Source organism: Nelumbo lutea, chromosome 1 (assembly GCF_056320005.1).
Source record: "Nelumbo lutea isolate HS-2025 chromosome 1, American lotus-T2T, whole genome shotgun sequence".
NCBI classification, from domain to species: domain Eukaryota; kingdom Viridiplantae; phylum Streptophyta; class Magnoliopsida; order Proteales; family Nelumbonaceae; genus Nelumbo; species Nelumbo lutea.
In genome coordinates, this window is record NC_142684.1 from 22,882,671 (window position 1) to 22,908,573 (window position 25,903).

Sequence of the window (25,903 nt, forward strand, 5' to 3'; positions counted from 1 at the left end):
TTGCTAAAGTATAGTAATGAGCGGCACTGATGAAGTAATGGCCAGATTATTTCCAGAATTAATGATTAATAACCAATACGATGAGGATTAATAACTCACTCTGTTATTTCCAGAACTTAAGTTTCTGTTCTTCTTTTTATGGGAATTACCTGAGACTAATGACTAGTGCTAATATTGTTTCTTATAGTAGGCAAGACCCTAAGAGGTAAGCGAAGTTGGTGATATGGTAGTTACTGGAACAACTTCTGCAAGTCACCGACGCTAATTTGTTTGTTTTTTATTTTATTTTGTTCATTTATTTTTCTCTTATTATATTAAACTCTATTTTCTTCCATGTGCTCTGTTTTCGTTTTTTTTTTAAGCATCGATTTATACTCATGCTCTAGATGTTATTTCAGACCAGTATCGACGATTGAAACATAGTTCCTTGGACAGTTCTTTCGTATCGACTGTAGTTTAGATATTCTCGAGTAGGATATTTTAAGCAAGTTTTGAATTCCTATTGTTTGTGCGTGCTCCTCTGGCGTTACTTTAGCTGTTCCCATTTTGTCTGCCGAAGAGTAAGCCTGTTGTTGTTGCAACATGCATTATATATATCATGGGACTTACTCCTGAATTCAGCTTTCACCGTGATTCACCTTCATATGGGTGGGAATGATAGTTAATAAAGTTATCATGAAGAGTAAAAATTGGGAAGAATACAAGAATAGAGGAGTCGTCGGAAGGCGCAGAAGAGTTGAGTCAATTTCTTTTGGGTGGTAGATTCAAATAATGGAACAATAGTTCGGTGAGCAGACAATAGCAGTAATTGACCATAAAAGGAAAATACAAAAAAAAAAAAAATGGAAAAGAGGCAGTAAAAAGAAAAGAGAAGGATCTCCGTAGTGACGGGTTTAATCTGTAGGCTAGAGTGGCAAGACTTTGTAGTTTGGGTATGCCGATAGTAGGAAAGAATGAGAGGGAAAGAGTGGCTTAAGCGTAATTAGGATTTCAAAAAATAGATAAACAAAGAAGGGATATATATATATATATGATAAAAGAAGATAAAAATTTAAACAGTAGCAAATAAAAAAGGGTAAATATGTAACTATAGAAAAGGAGATGTAGTAATAAAAAAAGTAGATAAATAAATAAATAATAATAAAGAGGTAGTGGAAAAACAACAAAAGAGGGTATAAAATAAAATAAAAAAACAAAAAAGAAAATTATTATAGTTTCTTTTGGAACCCCATGTGGGCCCCACCTATTGGACCTGGGAGAGGGGTGCCTAATCCCTTCCCTCTTCCATCCGAGTCTTACCCAGACTAGTTGGACCGGTACCTTGGATTTTGGAGACACTATTAAAACAAGGCATTTTGAAAATCACTCTTAGAGGTGGTCCCATCACCTCCACTTCCTTATTTGATGGGTGACGATTCCATTCCCAGCCAAAGTAGCAAATGAGCCGTTTTTCGATGCTCACAGACTAGCGACTCCACTAGGAATCTCTTTGACCATAGGTGGGGCCCACATGGGGTGCCTAATGTTTTTTTCTTTTTTTTTATTGAAAATAATCATGTTTTTCTTGCCACTTGTTTAGGTTATTGAATGCAATGCTTCTTATGTTATTTTGTTGATAATAAGTGCCACTCTCTTGTCCCGTTTTTGGCTTACTGATTCCTTTCTTTTTTTCATGCATAATCAATCTACTTGCCACTTGTTTAGGTTATTGAATGTGGGGAAGTGGTTAGGACTGTCAACAAATTTCATGCTCCCTATTCCAATCCCGTAATTTAATTCAGGTGTGGGAAAGAGAAGATGAGTGCAGGGATGAGGGTAAGCTTGTGGGGGAATGAATGCTAAAACAAAGAAGGAAAATGGAAATTGAATTCCACATATGTATTTTCTTTCACAATTCCATTATGTTGTGAATTAACATGAAAATTGTTTGAGGAGTTTTGAAAACATATGCACACTTAAATTCAAGGGGTTGTCAATGAATCATTTCACATGATGAGCATGGCTTTTACTTGGACAAGCATGGGTTTCTTTCCTTAATGCTTATGGCTAACGTTTGGGACTTTCAAAGAGGTAAGTAGCACTCACTTGATCATTTTATTTCTTTTTCTTGAACTTCATGGACTGTCAATAGTATTGAATCATAGTCTAGAATGGTTTTGTACATGAATTTGGATAGGATTTGAATATGACATAGCCTTTGGAAGCATGCCACACTAGCAAATCTTAGAATTCATTGTTTCTTGAATGCCTTTGCATATGAATGTCAAGCTGAAATTGGATAGTTTTGAAGGTCAATGCAAGTTTTTAGAATCATACTCATTGTTCAATTTTCTAGCCTTTAGGATTTCTTTGACCCCAACATGTAAAAATTATGATTTACAAAGTATTCTCATTGTTGAAATCCTTAGGTTTTGATACTCTTTTGGGTTCAAGAGTGTGAAAAATGTTAGTTTCAAAAGCTTTCTCATTGCTGAAATTTTCAGATTTTGGATTCTTGTTTATTCAAGAGTGTGAGAAATGTTCGTTTTAAAAGCTTTTCTCATTACTGAAATTTCTGGGTTTTGCTTTCTTGTTTATTCAAGAGTGAAAATGTTGGCTTCAGAAGCTTTTTCATTGCTGAAATTTCCAAGTTTTGGATTCTCGTTGATTCAAGAGTGTGGAAAATGTTGATTTTGAAATCATTACATTGCTGAAATTTCTGGTTTTTAGGTTCTTATTGATTCAAGAGTGTGAAAGTGAGGTTTTGAAAACATTTCCATTACAGAAATTTCTGGGTTTTGAATTCTCTTTAACCCCGAATATGTGAAAAATGCAAGTCTTGGGATTATGTTCATTGCTTAATTTTTGGGTGTGTGTCTTATTGTTTCTAAAGTGTGAAAAAATATGATTTTGAAAGTATACCTATTGCTGATTTTTTTTGGGGTTTGAGCTTTGAGCTTTCTTTGATCCCATTATATGGAAATGCATTTTTTGAAATCACAATATTGCTGAAATTTTTGGGTTTTGGGTTCTCTTTGATTCAAATGTGTAAATGATGTTTGATTTAAAAGCATGTTCTATGCTGCAATTTTTGGGTTTGGGGTACTCTTCAACTCTACTATTCAAGTAGTGCATGATTCTATAAGCATCCTTATGCTGAAATGAGAGGTTTTATGTGGCTTTTAAATTCCTTTGTGATGGATGTATTGATCTAAAGACTTGTTTTAAATGTTGAAATGGCATGCTTCTTAATGGATGTTGAAAGATTGATATTTACAAATAAGCATGTTGGTTCTTTGATCAAATTCTAGTATTGAAAGGTTGATGTTTATGATCTTGGAAAATCATCTATGCTAAAATGTGAATTCTCAAATGTTTTCTGGAAACAATGTTTGGATGAAGTAAACTTTTGGGAATGGGATTCTATGATGGAATAATCTATACATGTTAGATTCAAAAATCTTGAGTAATGCATTCAAAAAGGTGATGTTTGGACTGAAAAAAAAAAAAAGTCATATTGATCACTTAGATTAATGGGAAATATGTCACAAAATGGAGATGTTTAAAGTTTAACTCATGAAACTCAAATAAAATATGCAAGTTTGGGTAGGATGAGAGCTTTGGGATCTTCTAGCTTTAGGATGGTAGGTGAGTAGTGTAATTAGATGTTCCTAAAAAATCATGAGTAAAATGCAAATAAATTAGGTATCATGTGTTGTGAGGTGGAATAAATCAGCTTTAAGGTAGAAGTTTAATTTCTCTTTTCCTTTTCAATAAACAATAAAAGAATTATTTAGGCTAATTCAGTTTTGATTATCATTTTTTTTTAATTCTTGATTGTTGAACTTATTTATTATAAAGACATTAGAAGAGATTTCAACATTGTTCTTTTGATGTTTACTGACCCAAAATGCTAAAATTAGAGTGAGTTTCTAGCTTTTTAGGTAGGTTTAGCTCTCTTGAACTCAATTAAATCATTGGCCTTCTTATTGTGGAGATGTTTGTAAGAATTTATAGCATTATTCCTTGAGGATAAAAATGATCAAATGCTAAAAATGATGAGAGTTTAAAATCTTTCAAGAAAAGTAATCTTGTAAAGCATGAATAAGCCTTGAAAGCTCACTTAGAGGAAACAAATTAGGCCTTATTGGAAGTTGAATAAAGAGTGTTTTAAGTTGAATTGTGTTCAAGATTCAAGACAAAAGACAAAAAACAATAAAAGAAAAATAAACAAAAAAAAAAAAGAAAAATCAAGTCAAAATAAAAAAACAAATATTAATGTTTAGGATAAGAAAATAAAAAAGGATTTGCATCCAATAATTTCACATTCCAAATAATTATACTCTCCTAAATTGAAAGTTCAATGTATGTAACTATCTCTTTAATGTGACTTGTTGTTAATGAGTGTGCTCTTTGCTTAATGTTTAATTTCATTTATTGATCATGTTATTTACATTTATATGTAATGATACGTTTCTCTTACTTCACATTTGGCATGCTTGATATCACTTACTATTTGCACACACCATTTACATTAGATTGTAGTATCATATTTCCTATTATGAGGGAGCCAATAGGTGCTAGGCCATTTGGAACCACACCAATAACCCACAAACTAGCCACCAACAAGAGAAAGTCCATTTATCCAAAATAAACCGAATCAACCCATGTATTTTTCACTTAAAATCTAAGTAGAGAGTAAGGAAAACTACATTAGCCTTGGATAAGACACGTATGCTAAGTACTTTGTAAGTAACAAAAGATAAATAAATATATATATATATATATATATATATATATATATATATATATATCAAATAAAACTTCGTAGGGAAAAAAAAGAGTAAAAGGAAAAATCAATTAAAATAAAAAGGGTGGGAAAGGTTAGTTAGGCATAAATACATGCAAAAAAAATGAAAATAGGAAAATGAGGAAAAGAAGAAAAATAAAAATAAAAAGAGAAGAATAAGAAAATATATAAAAAATAAAAAAATTGCTTAAATGGGAAGGATTAATCATGTTTTCTTTTAGATAGTTAATTAAGAAATAAGAAAAAACAAAAAAAAAATTGGTAATATAAATCATCAATCTCATGGAAGTATCAACATCACTTTGGTTTCTCCTTTTCCAATAGAGATCATTAATTCCAAACTCCAACTCTTTTGAACCAACAACTTTTCATATCATTTCTTGTTCTCATTTTTATTTAATTTAGTATCTAAATTCAAGAGTTAAACACAATATCACTTCCAACATAGAGAATCTACAGTTTTGATAAGATTATAGTGGATCTCATCAAGTGAAAATTGGTAATATAACATGTTTAAAAATTAAAAATGTTGGCTCTTCTTTACTTTCTTATGATAATCATCAATTTTTTTTATAAAATATATTTATCATTTCCATACATTACAAAAAAAATATTCTTCTAATAAGTAGATTTACTAAAAATAACAATGTTATATTTGAATTTCATCCTCCATTTTTATTATTAAAGGATCATACAAACAGAATGCTTATCAAAGGAAATAATAGAGGTGGACAAGGATTTAAGTATCAATATCACGTTTCATATCGAACATCTCGAATACAAATACAAACACAGATACGCTATGCATACTCATTGATACATAGACTGTGATGAAAACACTTTCATACACTTTAAAAATGCTTAAAAATCATATAAATGCATTAATAACATCAAGTTTAAAATTGAATTATATATAAATAAGGTATAAGCATATGAAAAATACATATTTTAATAAGTTATAAGAAAATAAACTTTATAACCAACAATTACTAGTAACTTTAAACTATGTACATGTCATATAATAAGATTACAAATTTTATCAAACAAGGTTTATATTTTCAATTTAATAAAAAATTATTATAAAATACATTAATCATAATAAAATGAAGATATAAAATAAGATTGTACTTTTTAAGTCTAATATCTATAACCTAAGTGAGTTTAATCCAATAATTTGATATTTTTATGACCTAAATAATATATAGTTAAGAATGAAAAAATATTGCATATAAATAAAATTATTAAGAATATAATAAAAATGCTTAATCATTTAATTATATACCTATCATTAATACTAAATGGAGCTACGTAGAGGCTAATAATCAAGATCAATATGGCTAATGTCAAAGTTTTGCATATTTATAATATAATTAAAATATTTGCTTCAATTCATAAAATTGTAATGATAATCTTTGAATTCATTAAAAAGTTATTGATATCTCTCTTAAATGATGTATTGTCCCAAATCTATGTAAAGATATACCACCATTATCACCATATCCCTTAGAAGACCAGAACTAAAGAGCCAATAATCAATTATAAATTGGCAAGAAGTATTATATCCATTTGAATCATAATCATAATCATATGAATCATATTATGAAATTGATGAAGACAAACTCATACTAAGAAACTGTATATCATTTCTTCATAATAATGAAATTGTCTTTCATGATTATAATTTGGTTGTTTAGTTCTATGACTAAAATGATTTTAGTCTTGTGTGACATGATAAAAAAATTGTCTTCAGTAAATACAATCCTATCATCATCAATGTCATTCAGTAACTACTATCGCATTCCTCATCATTGTTATTATCATCATCATTACTACTATCACTACTATGATTATCATTTCTGTTATTATCATCATCATTGTCATTAACAGTTTGTGTTTCATCAGTAACAATTTAGGTACATTGTTCCTCATCCCAACTATTAACATTTACATGTAATTTTTTAGCAATGAATGTATTGAGTCTAGGGGATCATCAGTTTTATCTGGTAACATTGTATTTTTTTAACACTTTGCACTTGTAATCATTCTATTAGTGGATCATTGCCATCATATATGTCATTCAAATTTATATAATCAAAACATCCCTATAAACATTGTCTATCATTTATAAGATTTTTAATCTTTAACCTCATGTTATAATAGACGTAAATTAACATTTTCAAATCCTTATACGATTTCACTGTGTATAAGGCAAAAAATGCTCCAATTACGTTAACATCCACTAAATGATGTAGTTTATAATAATATTTTCATTGCACTGAATTATAGATTTAGAATGCTTTCTCCAAATAAAAACTATCATTCAACTATAAAAAGTCATATATTAGTATAATACATCAGTTATCATCAAATATATAATATTATAAAGGTTACAAAAATTAAATTACCTGGATCGAAATTATCTTCTAATCTTTTGCCTGAAAATTTTCCAAAAGACCCTTGTGCTTCACGAAATATTTTTATATATTTTGCAACAATGGTTGTTAATACAAGAGCTTAAATATGTTATTATAAAATTATTCAAAATTTACTTTTTATTACCTCTTGTAATGCCCCAACTGTCTTATATTTATTTCTTTTCAAATTCATGATAAGAAGTTTTAAGGATCTTAATAGATCTTGATTAACACCGATATCCAAAGAGTATTAATATTTTGGGTGTAAATAATATGTTAAAATTCAAAAATAATAAAATACTGTTAATATCAATTTAAATATTCAAATTATATAAATATAATTAAAAATAATTAATCAAACATACCTATTGCATGTAAATCATTAAGAAATTTCTTATTCCATCTTTTTCCTATAATAGTTAATATCTTCTTACAAGATCTTATACTATATTTTTCAATAACAATACATTTTCTATGCATGACTTCATATACAACACCAACTGTTGATTGTTTCTCACCATCTACAATTTTTAACAATTTTGCAATTAGCTAAATCATTTGAAAATATAGTTCACACTGCCTCCAAAAGTTAATGATACTAATTATGGTTTTCACATCTCTTTCAATTAATGCTGAAGTTGTTTTCAACTATCTCCATTCATTAGAATCTATCATATCTCTCAAATCCGTACCTTGACTAAAATGCTTTGGAGTTTAATAAAATTTGTTGCAAATTTAATAGGCCCTGGATATATTAGCTCATGATTTCTATACTATCTCATTAAATGAAAGATTGAATGGTGATTATAAATAAAATTTATAAATTTTCGACCTTCTTCAATGAGTTTAGTAACATGTTGAATTATTAAAATATATTCCAACATTATATCAATACAATGAGTTATACATGGAGTTCGATATAAGTTATTTCTCTTATACTAATAACTTTTCAGTTTTTTTGTATACACTCCCATTGTCAGTGATTATTTAAATGACTTTTTCTTCTCAAATTCCATCAACAACTGTATCAATAAATTTATACAAATAATTTGCATATATCTTTTTTAATGCATTAACTGACTTATGAAAAACTATTCGTCCATCATAGTAAACCATGAAATTGATGATGAACAATCTTATAAGCCCTGTCCAACCATCATATATGATAGTAAGCCAATATAATTTTTTTTTTGAAAATAAGAGTTAAAATACTATTTAACATCTTCAACTTCTTCATCAACAAAAATACCCATAATCTCATATAGTGTAAGCCATTAACTCATTTTCCTACTACTGCTATCTAATCAATCATTACTTGAAAATATGTGGATGTGACAACATAATCTGGTATGTGATTATAAAACAAAAATTTTGCAATTAACCTTTTGGCATTAAATCCATAACATTTCTTTATTTTCTTTTGCCTCACATCTTGACGTCTATACATATATGGATCAACTTCAACACTTGGAGATTGTTCTTTTGATCTTGATTGTTTCTTGGAGAGGTTTAAATTTACTTACAACTCTTTTATGAAGGATCATCATGCTGATGTACTTTAGTTTTTATTTAATGATGGTTGGGATGAGCCTCATTTTTTATGTTGTGATTCTTGAAAGGTATGTCTTTCTCTTTTTAATTATCGCTTTTGATCTTGATCTCATTTCTCAACTAGGGACATATGCCTTATTGTATGAAAATTTGTTTCTTCTTCATCCTTTTTATCATATTCATCATTCTCATCAATAATACCATAACTCCTACCTTTCAATGATTCTTGTAAGTGTTGCTTCTCTATTTTCTTTTGATTTTTGAGTGTTTTTTGTTCTTTAAGATGTTTCATCAGTATAGAAATTTTCGATGGACATGCATTGTAATCATTAGATTTTGAAAACCCACTAGCTAAATGTTGTTTAAAACTTATAATATAATCACCTTTTGATATAAATCCACAAAAAAAAATGCATTTAATGTAAAATATATTCCTTTCAATCTTATTTCCAAACTTCCATTCAATATCTTCTTCATGTTGCTTCTTTGATGCTATTTCATTACAAAAATCTTTTAACTTATATGTAGCATAGAACATATAAATTTGTAATATTAAATTATTTTTTATTTTTATTTACTTTTAGTTTATTTTTTGTTAAAGTAACAAATAAAAATACAATTTTGAGTATAAGTGCATGATATGAATCATGTAAAAACTAACAATATATGTTTCTATAAATTACAAAATACATACAAATAGAACTATAATTGTAAATGTATTCTTTATCTACAAAACAAAAATATAATTCATCAAAAATTTAAATAAGAAAACATTAAAAAATATACCTTACGATGGAGTTCTTCTCCTCCTCTTCTTTCTTGTTCTTCCTCTTTTCTCCCATTTTTGCTCATTCCTTTGTCTTAAAGTAATTTTTTTTTACTTATATTTTTGTCTTAAAACAGGCCTTTCAATGATGGAATATGTTTTCCACCAAAAACATGTTAAAACCAACCAACAAAAAGCTGAAAGTAGTCATTTAGAGTTTGTCGTGAATCAAGGCCTTGATATGGTGTCGTATTGCGATGTATCACATCGTATCAACCGATATGACGTGATGCGCCTCGATACGGAGCAATATTATATTGATATAGCGTATCCTATATCCCTAGTCATCGATACCGATACGATGTAGGGCGTATCTTATCGATATTTTAATCCCTAGAGGTGGATTCTATCAGTTTCCCACTACAACAAACATTATATCCACTTATTGATTATACTTAGAATATTTGGGCATTTATTTTATTTGTTTATATTTCTTAAAAAAATTATAGTGATGATATCTAAAGAAATTATGGAAAAATTTTCACTTTCCATTGGTAGGGGTGCTCACGATTTGGTTAACTGAACCGTGAGGCTTTTCTTAGGACTGAACCGGTACTACTAGTTTTTGGAAAACTAGTAACCAAAACCGAACCGAAACCAATTGGTTGACTGATTGAGCAGTTCGATTAACCATTGGTTCGGATCGTTGGTTTTTCGATTTTTTAATTTATCTAATGTATATTATAAAATTATATATAAATATAATAAAAATTGTAAACATATATAAAATATTATATTATCATTAATAAATAATATATCATATATTATAAATATATATTTATATATAATGCATATTTATTATTTCATAATATATAAAAAATTATATAAAATATATATAATACATAAATATAAATAATATATAGAATATATGTATACCGGTCGGTTTGGTTAATCGCCAGTTTTTTATATTGGTTAACCGAAATCGAACCGGTACCTTCATTTTTTTAAAAACACCAAACCAAAACCGAACCAATTGATTCGGTTAACCGATTTTTCAGTTCGGTTTCAGTCGGTTCAGTTTCTCATTTTTTTTCTTTCTTTACTCACCCCTATCCATTGGTTGTTTGCAAAAGGGAAGATATATAGTATGTATAAATTAGTGTTAGTGTTAATGACATTAAAAACTTATTAAATATTAAGATTTATTTTAATTAAATATTCAATCATGTATAATTAATCGACAATGTTTTATCCTTTTAATTTTATTTTATTATTAATTATTAATTAGATGACTAGTTAATTAATTAACTAGATAATAAACCTCTAGGGATTACTTGTATTTAGTGGTGTCAAATTGGGTTCAGCATAGGTTTTACTTAACCCTATTCCAAAACATTCCCATGTAAATCCAATTTGAGTCAACTTAGTAACATATAAATTTCAAAATACAATCTCTCTAGCACTCTTTCTCTCTCTCTTCACACACACACACACTTGATGTATAGGAAAAATGTTATGGCTTATTGGGCTTAAAACCTATTAATTTATGAGGCTACACAACTTGAGGGTAGGGATGACAATTTGCCCATCCTAGTTGAGTACCCAATTTTGTAATTGAACCGGTACTACCGTTTTTTGGAAAATAGGTAATCAAAACTAAACTGAAACTAATCGATTAACCGGTTGAACGATTAGGTTAACCATTGGTTCAATTCATCAGTATTTTGGCTTTTTAATTTTTACAATATATATTACAAAAATATATAAATATATAATAAAAAATCATATATATATATATATTATATTCTAAATAATAATTAATATATCATATATTATAAATATATATTTATGTATATAATGCACATTTATGAATTTATAATGTATAAAATATATAATATATATAATATACATAAATATATACAAATATATAGAAATATATGTATACTAGTTGGTTCAGTTAATCGCTAGTTATCTATATTGGTTAGCCGAAACTGGCGATTAATTGGTTTAACCGGTTTTCTATATTGGTTAGGCAAAACCGACAATTAGTCGGTTTTTTATATTGGCAGTTTGGTCTGGCCTATAATAAAATTGGTTTGGTTCAGTTTCATAATTTTGAAAAGTATGGTTTATGGTTTCAATTTGGTTTATTATGTTTTATAAACTAAACCCAACTGTAAATTACTATATATATATCGAATATTTTAGAATTTAAATTACAAATATATAAATATATAATAAAAGTAATTGTTTAAAAAAATAAAAAGAGTCAAGAGTAAAGACAAAACCAAGGTTTTTAAAATAGGGTCAGACAAGGAACCGTTATGAGGTTTGGTCCCTAGGTCGAATGGTTTAACCATCGGTTTTTGACTTGTTCTGACAAAAAGTAAAATAAAATAATTAATTAAAAACAAAAAAAACAGCCAAAAATTGTTGTTTAAGTCATCGATTCGAGCACTTGGGTTAGCGGTTCACAAACCAAATCAATGGTATTTAGCCAAAAATTGATTTTGGGGTGACACGGAATAGACCAGATGACCAGCTCCTGGATTTTCTCGGTCTGACCATCCGGTCTGGTCCCATTTTGACAGACCGGACCTTAACTTCTCCCTCGACTTCACTTCTCCCTCTCTTTCCCTTTTACCCTACCTTTCTTCTTCGACAAAACACTGAAGCCAGCTCTCAGCCACCTCTCTCACAAAAACATACCTCTTCGCAGCCATTCTATCGACCACCGACCACCGCTGCTATTTGCATTTGATCGTCGCTGGTCACCTGTTACTCTGCCATCACTTGCCCTCTCTCCTGTCCAATACTTCGTCGCTGTCGCACCATTTTCGCCGATTCGCTATCATCAACTCCACCATTGTCGTCGTTCCTCTCTCTTTCTCTCATATTGTCATCTATCTTCTAGATTCTAACCCTTATAAAATCCCTAACACAGGAAACCTAAAACCCTCTTATTCCCTTGCTTAACCGAACTATATCCGCCCCATTCTCACCATTGTCGCTTGCCACCAGCTACTACATTCTCTCTCTCATCTTCCCATTCGTAACCCATTTATCTCCATCTTCGGACTCTAACTTGTGGCGAGACTGTTATAACAACAGAACAAGTCGGGCTTTCCTGTGAACAACAAAACAAGCTAGTCAGCCTTAACACTGAATACTGAGCAACCGAAGGGTAAGTTTTAGTAATATTTTAGTGAACTTTCTTTTCTTTACTTTTGGATTAATGATTATTGCAATAAAATAAAAAAAATGCTTCCAGTATATGTTGATTACATTTCTTTCTTCTTAGAATGTAGATGTATTGATTGCTGATAACTTTCTATAATATGTTAACCGCCAGGTTAATGGTTTTTGCATCACTTAGATTTTACTTGTTTCCTTCAATTCTTAAATTATTGCAAGTACTTTTGACATATTCATGTTATTATACTAAGATCATTTCTACTGTCTGCACAAAATTATGCACATTTATGGTCTTGATTCTTTGTAACTTTTGTCTGTAAAAAGATTATCCTTCCCTGTTCATTTTCTTTTCTCTTTTTTTACTTTTGATTATTAATTGAGATCAGAAAATCATGATACAATTAACTAAAAATATTGATGCTAGGGTTAGACACAAATGCATCTCATAGGAGAAGTACACGGTATATGAAACAGAAAAGCTTGGCTGTTTCACCTTACCTATCCATTCTCTTCTTTATACAATGTCCTTCTCAACCTCTTATCAAAGAAAAGATTAGTTGTATGGAAAAAAACTACCTGTGTTGTTTTGTAAATTGATGCAAGTAAATGTGCAAAACTAGTTCTTAATGTCTGATTAGCTATTAAACATTAATAATAACTGATAATAACTAGTTCTTTAGGTTTGATTATTAAGGGAGATGCAAAGATGTTTAACATTGATAATAACTGATTAGCTGACCTGAAGGGTACTTAAGGCCTGAATGATTTGTAGTCGAAATTGAATAAATGTGCAGAACTATCCATTGGGAATGGATAGTATATTATGCATTTAGTCAATTCAGGACTTAACCTTTTTGTGTCTAATGCTAAAGTATTAAGATGTGTGTTGGATAGGTTATAGTCAAAGTATAGGCAAAAAATGGATGACCATCCAAACAAATCATGGATGAAGGAATATCAGTAATATTCGTCCATTTTCCATTTGTATTCCTATTGTGCTTAGGAAATTGTAAAAAAAAATTAATGGTAATAATAATAATGTTCTTAATGTCTTTTCCCTTGGTCTATCAGGTTGTCAGATAAATTTAGATTGGGGGTGTTGAAACTATTGGCATATGCATTTGATCATGGTGCTGCGAATTCACAATGCCATATCAAATGCCCTTGCAACAGATGTTGCAATGTAAGGTTTCAACCATGGAATGCAGTGGAAAATCATTGCATTAACTAGGGAATAATGGAAACCTACAATGTCTGGACCGAACAAGGTGAAGGAAGGCCATGTGTTAGTCGAACGACTCGAACCACATCAGAATCACATGCATATACAATTGTAGGAGGTGGAGAAGATGTAAGGAAGATTCTTGAGGATATTTACCCCATGTGCTTTAAGTATAGCCACCAGAGAGATGCACTAGAAATATCTATAGAAGAACCATTTGGGGATATGGCAACCTTTTTACAATTCATTAAGGATGCATAATAGCCATTGTGAATTGGAAACAAATACTTCACGGTGATGTCATTCGTCATGACAATTCTCCACCTCAAATCGTTGTACGGTTGGAGTGATGTATCCTTTAACGAACTTTTGAAGGTGTTCATAAAGGCTATGCTTGAGGGTGCCAAATGCCCAATCAATTTTTCACAGTGCAAGAAGATCATTGCAACTATCGGGTGTAAGATGGAGAAAATAAATGCTTGTCCGAAAGATTGTATGATTTTTTGGGGTGATGATAATGATAAGGACAAGTGTGACAAATGCAGTGAATCAAGATGGAAGAGCGACAACAATAGTGGGGTAGATGATTTTGATCAAGAGGTTAGTTTTTTAAGGAAGAAAATACCTCATAAAGTGTTATGGTACTTCCCTCTCATTCCAAGGTTACAACGACTATTTATGTCAAGTAAGACTGCCGAAAGTATGACATGGCATGAGGACAGTAGGACCAAGGATGGAATGCTTCACCATCCAGCTGATGGAGAGGCATGGAAAGATTTCGATAAGAGATACCCTGACTTTGCAGCCGATAAGAGGAATGTAAGGCTAGGATTGGCAACTGATGGATTTGAGCCACATTCTGCATTAAGCTCGGTGAACAGCATATGGCCTGTGATGATGATGCCTTATAACCTGCCACCATGGATGTGCATGAAACAACCTTATATGATGCTTACTTTGCTAATTCCAAGCCCTAGAGGCCCAAGTAACAACATTGATGTGTACCTACAACCTCTTCTAAAAGAGCTCCACATTTTATGGACAAAGGGTGTATAGACCTATAATGTAGCTACCGTGCACGAATTTCTACTAAGGGCATGTCTTATGTGGACAATTAATGATTTTCTGGCTTATGCATTAATGTCTAGATGGAGCACCAAGGGGCGTTTGGCTTGTCCATGTTGTCAAGAAGAAAAAAAAACATTGCTATCTTGGCCACCGTAGATTCCTCCCAATAGATCATAGGTGGAGAAAGAATAAGCAGGGCTTTGATGGGACTCAAGAGTTTAGGCTTCCACCAGTTCCTCTTTTAGGCATGGAAATTGTTTCAAAGTTAGAAGGGAAGAATTTTGAGTGTGAAAAGGGACACAGAAAAGACTTTTGTCAGGTGATTCAAAGAGGAGTAATGTCGGGAATTTCAAGAAGTATGGCATATTATTTCAGTTGCCTTATTGGAGGTATAATTTGCTTCGCCATAACTTAGATGTGATGCATATAGAGAAGAATGTGCGTGAAAATATATTGGGAACTATTTTGAACATTGATGGAAAATCAATGGACACACCCAAGACTCGTTATGATTTGGTTGAGATGAACATTCAAAATTCTCTCCATCTAGTAACAGATGCTACTACAGGCAGGGTTACTATACAACATGGATGATATTGTTTGCCCAAGAAAAATGAGAGAGTGCAATTTCTCCAAGTTTTGAAAAATGTGCGAGTGTCGGATGGATATTCCTCTAATATCTCAAGGCGAGTCAATTTAGCTGATGGCAAACTGCTTGGATCGAAGAGCCATGACTATCATATCATCATGCATTAGTTCCTTCTGATATGTGTTAGAAATACACTTCCAAATGATATATCTCGTCCCCTTATGGACTTGAGCCATTTCTTTTGAGAGATTGGCAACAAGGTAATACAACCTGAAGATTTGAATAGTTTGCAAGATAAGATAACAATGACCATGTGTGAGTTGGATATGATATTTCCACCATCATTCTTTGTCATAATGGTCACTTGTGCATCCATCTTGTGTCGGAAGTCTAACTAGGAGGGCCAGTACAATACTGATGGATGTATCCGATTGAAAGATAATACATCAAATCATAGTTAAATTGTTAATGAAAATCACCTTCTTATATTGACTAATTTGATTTACTCTTTTGTTACACATGTCAACCTCTAAAGGGTGCTTAGTAAGTATAAAAAGCTTGTGCGGAACAAGACACATCTAGATGGGTCAATCATAGAGGGGTATCTTGTGGAAGAATGCATGACATTTTGCTCCATGTATCTCCATGATGTTGATACTCGATTCACGCGAATTGGAAGGAACTCTGAGGGCGACGTAGAGTTATCCTTGTCTGGCAAGGGTAAACTATTTGGTGCACAGAAAATTGTGAAATTTGATGTGCTTTTGTTGTTATAGGCACATCACTATGTCTTAACACATGTAGACAAAGTGGCCCCATACATTGAGTAATTGCTTATAACTCTTGTTAATATTTTGAAATATGTAATTTGATTCATGGATTCATTCAACTAATGTACATTTCACTATTTCAGTGAACATTTAAAAATTTTGGTCGCATGGTTTCCAAGAAAGCAACAACTACTACAAAGGCCCATCAAACTGAGTTTGATACTTGGTTAAGGAATCATGTGCTAGATGCCCAAGAGCAAGGAAATGGTGGGAAATTCTCTAATCTTGTTGCAACACTAGCAATGAGGCCTGTGGCTGATGTGTTTGTGTTATCGGGATATCTAATCAATGGTTATAGATTGCAACCGCATTCTTCAGATAGAGGAAAAGCTTATCAAAATAGCGGGGTGGCAATAGTTGCAGACACCACTTTACACATGAGTGGACAGGACATGCATGACATTCGAAGTGACATCCAATAGTATGGAAGGATTAAAGAGATAATTAAGTTGAGGTATACGGAGGATGTCAGCTTTGTATTGTTTCGATGTGATTGGGTTAACCTTTGGCAAAGACTTAAGAAAGAAAACTATGGATACACTTTGTTGAATTTTGGAAGATTGTGTCATATGGGAGAAAGAGAGGAAGATGAGCCATTTGTTCTTACAAATCAAGTTCAACAAGTGTTCTATGTGGAAAATGACCCAAACAAGGGGTGGCATATAGTGAATAATACAAAGCCTCGTGACCTATATATGCAGGTCTTGTAGAGACCAAAGGGGATGTTGCTTACATGGATGGTGCACCCATTTTCTCTATCATGGCAAGGGAAAATATTCACACAAATGATGAAAACATAGAGTGGGTTAGAAATGATGTTGCATCGGACATGGTGGAAAACATTTCTAATATTGCACAAAGTAGAACTTCGGAGAAACTAAATGGACAATTCATCAATGACTCATCAGAGGAAGATGTTCCAGACGAGTCTACTAGTGATACAAATTCATACATGTCACTTAGTGATGACTCAGATTAGCAAGAGTTGAATGTAACTTGGGTTGTTTCTTGCAAAAGTACAAATGTTCTTTTTGTTTTTTTATGATGCTTCCTCCCTTTAATTGGGTATTGGATTTTTTTTTTGTTCATGTACATTGCTTATTTTTTTCCCCCAACTTTTTGTAAATTGCTTCCCTTTGGGGGTGTTTCAAAATTAGTCAATGTGTCATCTAGAGTTTTTAAGTATTAAAATTTCCCCTTGTTAAATGATTGTATTCACTTATTGTTCAAAACTTGACACTTGACTGCATGAGAACTCAAAATACCATACAATGGAGGTAATAAACATTTGTAGGTAATAACCAGAAAACTCAAAATGTCTTGTAAATGTCTTACTTCCATGACTATCGTATAAGTTTTCGTATGTTAGCATGTTTGTTTTAAATTGATATATTTGGCCTATATCATGTCTTATCACAATATACTTTAGCTACATATCACACAATCATTAATGGTCTTTTTCAATTTTTATTACTGCAGATGACTAATGAACAAAACCAAGAGGTGAACATCCCTAGAAATGAGCATTCTAGGGATGATATAGAAGGTTCATCCTCCCAAGCCCCTAGTTCCTCCCGTAGACGACAGGGACCGGGGAGGCGTGGTTGCACCATCTTGCCCCATGTATAGCGTAGGAGCAGAGAGCAAGCTCCAACTGTTAAGATGGATAAACTAGGCCGATTTGTAAGGGCACATCAACCGGAGTTGGTATCTTACATTGGTGTGTTGGTGAGGGACTATTCTAGGGCCCCAACCTATATCATCGATTGAAGGATGTCACCCCATGATGTGATGGATAGAGTTCACAATGCAATTTGGGTAAGTGACATTGTGTTTGTAGTAAATTATTGCCACATGCTAATTGCTAATATTTGACATTATTTGTAGGAGAAGTTCATAATAGAAAATGACTTGTTTGAGGAAGACCTCTGTTTGGCTGAGAAGCAGCTCCGTGGTTTTTGAATTCATATGAAGAAGTCCTACTACGAGAAATATGCAACAGATCGTGAGAGGGCAATAACAGAGGCGATCCGATGGGAGAGAAACGTTGATCGTAGTGATTTGCTTTGTTTGTTTGCACATTGGGATACTCCAGAGAGCAAGGTATAAGTTAAAAGTAATTTATTAATTTCCTTTTATACATGGTAAATTCATAGTAGATGAATATCACTAAATTGTCATTGTTGTAACAAAAGTGTCAAACAATGGCCAGGGTGAGGGCTCATAACAAGGTGAATCACCACTTAGGCCTAACTTCTTATGCAGCTCTTCTCCATCAAATAGTGGGATGACTAACATATTTATATTTTTTCATTTCTTTGTTAATTTGTATAATGACTCAAATTAATTGGTTTGTTTTAGGAGGAGAGCAGACAAAACAACGGCCCCCCTAGCGCGAGAGGACCTATTCAAGAGGGCCCATACAAACTCGTAGGGGGAGTTTTATGATCTTGAGGTGAGGGAACTTTCTGTAAGTATTTTTTTATATTTATTCATTCAATAATTTTAGTATGGTTTTACTTTGGACCATTTTATGTAATGACATTTTTTTAATTATTCTAGGCCAAAATGACAATATATGTGGCAAAGCAAGCAAAAGTTGGCACACAGGTTGAGGCCATCGGTCCCCATGATGAAGTAGCAACAGTTTTGGGAGATGAGCATCCATCATGGGTATGCTGTTTGGACTTTGAGCTAACCCCAAAGCATGCTTTTGGTACTGCAAGGTCTGGAAGCACCTCTCAAAGTACAACTATCACCACATACACGACACAATTAGAGCAAGAGAACCAACAACTTCAGGAAAAGGTGGACAATCTTCAATCGTACGTGGTGAATCTGAATTCACATGTGCTTCATTTGCAATCATTCATTGAGCGGATGGCACAACAATATGGCATGCCTATGCCTAATCCATTCCCCACGCTTTCAGGTATGTCTATCACAAATCCCATTGTTTATTGATAGCTACATGAGTCTTGTGGTTCAGTCCTAGATAAACCACAACTTGGAATATTTTCAGCATTTCATTTCTAGCACCTATTACAACAATTATCAAAAGGCTCCTTAGGCCTTAGCATTGTGCTCACAATAGTTGAGGATAGTGCTGCTACAACTCTTGTCCTTTTCTGTAACCATGCTTCATATTATTACCTATGAACTTGGTTAAATTCAACCACTAACACAGTTTTGCAACTTGTGGGTGTTAGTGAATGAGAAAGGAGACATGCCTACCATAGGGGCCCCTACTGCATTGTAGTAGGTGTTTGTTGACTTTTAACTAACCGAGATGGGGCATATTGGATTAATCAGAAGCAACCTTCTAAAAAGGAAGCCAAAAAATGAACTCTTCAAAAGGAAAAGGTCATTGTAGTAGGTGTTTGTTGACTTTTAACTAACCGAGATGGGGCATATTGGATTAATTAGAAGTAACCTTCTAAAAAAGGAAGCCAAACAATGATATGAAAGGTTGGGCTTGATCTACAACTAAATTATTGGGTCTCATTTGGAAGCTAACTTTCTTTTGGGGAAATCTTAATCAATTGTAGAGTTATCATTAGTTATAATTGGTGTGAGGAGTTATGACTAGTTCCCAAAGCCTTCTACACAAACATCACGCTTAGCTAATCTGAATTATGCAATTCCAGGGTGCAGCAAGGTGTCGGAAGTTGAAGTCTACAATAAAGCAATAGTAGCTTTAGCCATCTCTTGGCTTTTGGTGTTGAAGTGTTTCATGGGATGTGCCAAAGGGCATTGTATTTTTTTTGGGGGGGGATTTCTTCTTTTACTTTGTATGTAATGTTTCATCACCTGGCTTGTCTGCGTATAATCCTTTGTTGTATTTGGACTAATATGTGTAGGGAATCATCGATCATGGGAATTACTTCAAAACCGTATCTAAGGGTAGTTTTATATGGTTATGAAACCAAGGGAAGTGTACTATAGGATATATGGGATGGCACAACAATATGCATGGACCATGATAAGAGACATAACTAAGAACGGTTTCACATGGTTTTGCTCCCAACTTCATTATTATGGTTGTTGTTAGTTCTGGTTTGGTTGTTCCACTTTCACATGAATTTGTGGGTAAGTAACATAGGGGCCCCTATTGCATTGTAGTACAAAGCAGACCTGACCTTTGGTTTTAGGACACAACTAGCTCTGACATTTTGTTTGAGTCAAAGGCCTACTAAAGAATTATTGATAGAGTGGTCACTAGACAAAGACAAGCCATTTGTTGGCCAAAGTTGGTGCCGGTTTAAACTAGTGGGTAGAGCTACATAGGCACAAATCTACACCCATGGTGTAAATTCAGCTTAGATTGGGTTGGGCCTCAATGACAGTATAGAGTGCTCGTTTAATCATGGGTTCCCAAGAACTATTCTGAATCTTGGATCAACCTTGCACAACTTGCTTCTCTAAGATTATTTCTACCATTGTTTTAAAAACTGACCCAAAAAACCGGACTTGGAGAGATCAACACTGAGATCACATTTGCTGAGATCATGGTTGTAGCACTCCCTTGCTAGCTAATTTTTTGGTAAAGACTCTAGCTACTTGTAGCAGAGGTTCAGAGCTTGAACCTGTATTATTTTTTTAAGTCATATACTAGCATTTGATCCCCTTCGCTCAGTAGTGGAGGTAAATGTGATCATTTTCAATTAAGTCTTAGCAATTATATTAACTTGGCTTAAGTGGAGGTAAATGGTAATTTCAAGTTAGGTTTATTTGGTATTTGATCATTTTCAATTGTGTTGTGCCACTAGAAGAAACTTGAGCTGCACTTTATAATTTGGTTAAATATTATGATGCAAAAATCAAAATAGCCAACAAAAAGTATTTCTTCATATTCACTGGCTTTGTATATGTCAGTTGTATCGAATATCATGTTTATGATAATTAATCCATTTCTCTTATTCAATTTTGATAAAAATACTTGAATACACTATTTTTTTGTGTAGATCCATGGATCAAAAAACACTCGTGTTCCACTTAGAGATTTTGATTCCCATCATGCATGTCCATCATCAAACCCAGTAAGATAAGCCAAATTTAATTTTATTTTTATATCAACTAAGAAAAATTATGTTTATACTTTTATATCTTTTAGTGAAAATATAATATAATTGTTTTGTCTTTTGCAGGACATTGAACAAGTACTTGGCATAGGGTCCTCTCGTACATATGTAACAAGTAGGGAGGAGAATGTGAATGCAAAGGGAAAATCCCTTCATTTTGGATGATATGTTATCTTGTTTTTTTTTTATATTTTTGTTTAAACATAAACGTTTAATTGTAAGTATTAAATTTGTTATAATATTTTAATATATGCTTATATTATCAATTAGAAGGTTATATGGATAAACGTAATTAATCAAGTGTAAAGCAGGTGATGTAAATTCATTTTGATAGCTGCAAAATGGGAAAACTAGAAAAAAAATAGTCAACTTTTAACGACATTTGTAAACGTCACCAAAAGGTAGAGGAGAAAGAATTTTGCCAACGTTTACAAACGTCATCAAAAGTTGACAGATTTTTCCCTTATTCACTTTTGGTGACGTTTATAAGTGCCACTATTTGGTGACGTTTACAAATATTGTCAAAAGTTGGTGACGTTAGCACAAACGTCACCAAAAGCCTTCTTTTTTGTAGTGAGTGTGCTTGTTAATCATTTCATATTCATACAATTGGCACAAGATGGAGTATCGGTCCATCTTATGCATATTTTTGGGTTACAATTCTTCCTATAAAGGCTATCGTTGTTATGATATTAAGACAAGCTAACAATACACTTATAGGCATATCATATTAGATGAACAACCATTTCCAAGTATTTTTTCCCTTCCCCCTCAACCATGTCTTTTCCATCAAAGAGTGTTCATCGTCTAATTATATTGATGCAGCCTACCCCCCAACTAATTCTATTTCAACACTTGACTTATTTGTAATTCAATAGCCTCTTTAATAGCCTTCATCACATAACCCAATAAATATTTCTTTTACTAGTAAGTGTGCACATGCTTTACATGTGGTAATTCTATATGATGATATTGATAATAATAATTGTATTCAAATTTGATTACATAAACACATCATCCAAATATTAGATAATCAGATCGAGTTGTGAAGTTTCAAGTATCATTGATAGGTATGCTTGCTTGACTAGATTATTCTTTTTGTAATATTTAATTTTTTTTGTGTATCTTTTTTTGTTCATTTATCAAAAAATGTAAAATACAAATAAAGGGAATTGAATGGGGGTAGTAAAAAGTAGTAGTTCAATTTACAATTTAAACCTCATAATTAAATAAGGACTAAATTCAAATATGAGTATTTTAGTCAAAAGAAAGTTTCATAATCCTATTCATATTTTTAATAGTAATGTAAATATAGAATTATAGATGTGCTCAATTTTTTCTATAATTTTTTTGTATTTTTGTGTGTAAAAATAATTCTAATATGTCATGCATACTTTTTGCTTAATACGATAAATATATGATATTATACATGTGCCTAAATGTTTTCTTTTTGCAAAATTTATGTATTTTTTTATTTAATTTTAATATTTTATTAACTTTTATTATTTATTTATGACATTAAAGGTTAACATGTTTGACCCAATTTTTGAATAATTGATCTTTACCAAACAGTAAAGTAATTTTATTTTTGGTCAGTTCTAAATATGTACTTCATTTTCATTACCAATAAAAATAGTTATTGTTTATTACACTTTTTTTTAATTTAATTAATAAAAATATCATAAATATGTCTTAATTTTTTTACATTTTTTGTAACTTTCTATATTTATTTCTATTTTAAAAATTTTACTACATAACTATGACTTCGTAGGTTGATCAATTTGTCTGATGGTTGAATTGCTTATCCACCACTTGGATTAAAAATGGTTTTTTTTAGTCAGTTTTAAAATATATGGTTTTATATTGTTAAAAATGTTGACACGGATTTATTTTAATAAGAGAATGTGGGAGTTAATAATTTAACTATAAGACTTAATGAGTGGGGATTAAGTGGGGTGGAAAGTAATAATTGAAGTTGCATTTTCAACCTTACCATTAGAAATGGACTAAATACACAATTATGGGCATTTTAGTAACCACTAAAATTAGCATTAAAGTTGTAATAAAATGAATTTTATACCCTTTATCAAACAAAGAAGTAGAGGGTAATTTTAGTCCAAAAAATTTCACATTGCATTCACACTTTTATATATAGTATAGATAATATAGATAGTATAGATAGGTTCAACTCACAGTCCTAACATAATTGCCTCCTCCCTCCCTTTAGTTTGGCAAATCATCAAAATTAGTACATGAGTTACTAGATGGTACACCAGTTATTATTGACCCATCAACTTGTACTCACTCCATGGTTACATGATCTATGACCTTTAGTCATCACTTGACTGCCTCTATAATTACATGCCATTCTTTGCCATATTATTTCATGTCTGAAGTGGCAGTCATAGAGATTGAACCCACTTTATACAATCAAGCTTCTAAATAGTGTGATGCCATATCTACGGAGTTTCATGCATTGTTGGAAAATGAGACATGGGAGCGTGTTCCTTATGATGCTTCTATGAACTTGGTGGGATCAAAATGGATCTACAAAATTAAAAGAAAACTATATGGGATCTACAAAATTACAAGGCCCATTTGGTGACCCAAGGCTTCACCCAAATTCTAGGTGTGAACTTCTCTAATACCTTTAGTTTGGTAGTTAAGGCTACAACATTCTAGATGGTTGTATCTCTTGTTGCTTCTTGGGGATGGAATGTGTGTCAACTAAACTTTGAGAATGCTTTTCTAAATGAGATTATTGTTGAAAACATTTTTATGTGCCAACCAAGAGGCCTTGAGGACTCATATCAGCCAACCTGTATTTGTAAACTAGTTAAAGCACTATATGAACTTTGTTAGGCCCTACAATCATGGTTCTCTTGCCTCAACTCTAAACTCTTTGGTCTTGACATTTGTGCCTCACAATGTGATTCCTCTCTCTTCATCTACTCTCAAGGTTCGACTTGTATTTCTTTAGTAGTTTAGTGGATGATGTATTATTCATTTGGCTCATCTGATTCATTGGTTCGATCCCCGGTGCATGCTCTCTCTTAGGTATTTGAGTTGAAAGACTTTGGTTCCTCTACACTACTTCTTGGGCCTTGAGGCCCATCATGATGATGGTGGCCTTTATCTCAACTAGTGGTACTACATTCTTAATAGTATTCATCAAGTTGGTCTTGAAGGTGTTAAACCTTTGTTTATACCCATGGGTTATTCTACCAATTTGTCTAAGTTGTATGGTTCACCACCAACTGACCCTTCTTAGTAATGAAGTATAGTTGGGGCTTTGTAGTACATTTCCATCACTCAACCAGATATCAGCTTTTTCGTGAATAAGGTATATTAGTTCTTGCATGCTCCCTCGGATGAGTATTGGATGGCTATTAAAAGAATTTTAAGATATTCAAAGCAAACTCTAAACTATTCATTGTTCTTTTCTTCTAAGTCTACTATGTGCCTCGTTGCCTACTTGGATGCCAATTAGGTAAGCTACCTGGATGATTGCTGCTTCACTAGTGGATTTTGTGTCTTTCTTGGTTCTCATCTCATCTGTTGGAGTGCCAAGAAACAACCAACCAATGCTTGTTCTAGTACTAAGGTTGAGTTTTGCTCCCTTGCTAATACTATCATAAAGATATTATGGATTCAATCACTTTTGAAAGACCAAGGTCTCTCAATGTGACAATTTTTCATCTCTAATGTCAACATTGTCCCTGATTTTACACACCCTCTATTGATTGGTTGGCCGATGTTTTTGCAAAGCCCTTGGCTTCTCCTCAATTTTCTTCCATTATCGTCAAGCTACATGTACTTCCTATGCCCATTCACTTAAAGGGGCGTATTGAGGATAAGGGTGATCATAAGGAAATGATAGAGTGGTGCACAACAAACTCTAAAAGGATCTTATGTATTTTCTATTTTTCTCATTGTAATCTTTATACAAGTCTTTGATTTACTTGTACTTAAACCCTTCCATTTATGTTTATATATACAAGGTTCTAGGTGGACTTAACCACCAAATCACTTTATTCTTCTTATAGTTGTTTTGTATTCAAACTTTTATTATTGTTTCAAATTTTACTTTTATTATTGTTTTAATTTCATTTATATAAATACAAATGCATGTTACATGACATTGGGGCATTGGGGGCCTGAAATCTCTTACTTGATTATTGTGAGCTATTGAGAAGTTTACTGATGAGTGGTGTCATGTGTTGGTTGGACGTGAACCAATGGGTGTTTAGAAATGGAAAATTTGGGATTGGTTGAAGATCTTCAGCAAGTTAATCTTGTTCTATACATTGATGTCATTGCCAAAGTTGGATGGTCAGTAACAACATGAGTTGTATTGGACTGGGAGAAACAATTCTCAAAAGTGGGGTAGTTTCTTTA

At 32.2% G+C, this 25,903-nt stretch overlaps 1 protein-coding gene across 3 annotated transcripts; it reads left to right on the forward strand.

Moving 5' to 3' along the window:
• The first annotated feature begins 12,145 nt into the window (after positions 1 to 12,145).
• Positions 12,146 to 21,797, forward strand: LOC148873936 (uncharacterized). Of its 3 annotated transcripts, none has more exons than XM_088942105.1 (6): positions 12,146 to 12,704; positions 17,904 to 18,242; positions 18,312 to 18,527; positions 18,786 to 18,879; positions 18,987 to 19,356; positions 21,572 to 21,797. In XM_088942105.1, exons 5-6 carry the CDS (start codon positions 18,993 to 18,995, stop codon positions 21,577 to 21,579), a joined length of 372 nt encoding a protein of 123 aa, XP_088798231.1. In that variant the 5' UTR covers positions 12,146 to 12,704; positions 17,904 to 18,242; positions 18,312 to 18,527; positions 18,786 to 18,879; positions 18,987 to 18,992; the 3' UTR covers positions 21,580 to 21,797. The 3 variants fall into 3 exon arrangements, with proteins under 3 accessions (XP_088798231.1, XP_088798232.1, XP_088798233.1); XM_088942106.1 differs by having other exon boundaries at positions 12,163 to 12,704; positions 18,786 to 18,894; XM_088942107.1 differs by having other exon boundaries at positions 12,163 to 12,704; positions 18,318 to 18,527.
• Positions 21,798 to 25,903: the final 4,106 nt, after the last annotated feature.

Excerpts from the sequence above, each read along its gene's own strand:
- LOC148873936 (XM_088942105.1), top strand. The coding sequence starts at position 18,993 with ATGACAATATATGTGGCAAAGCAAGCAAAAGTTGGCACACAGGTTGAG.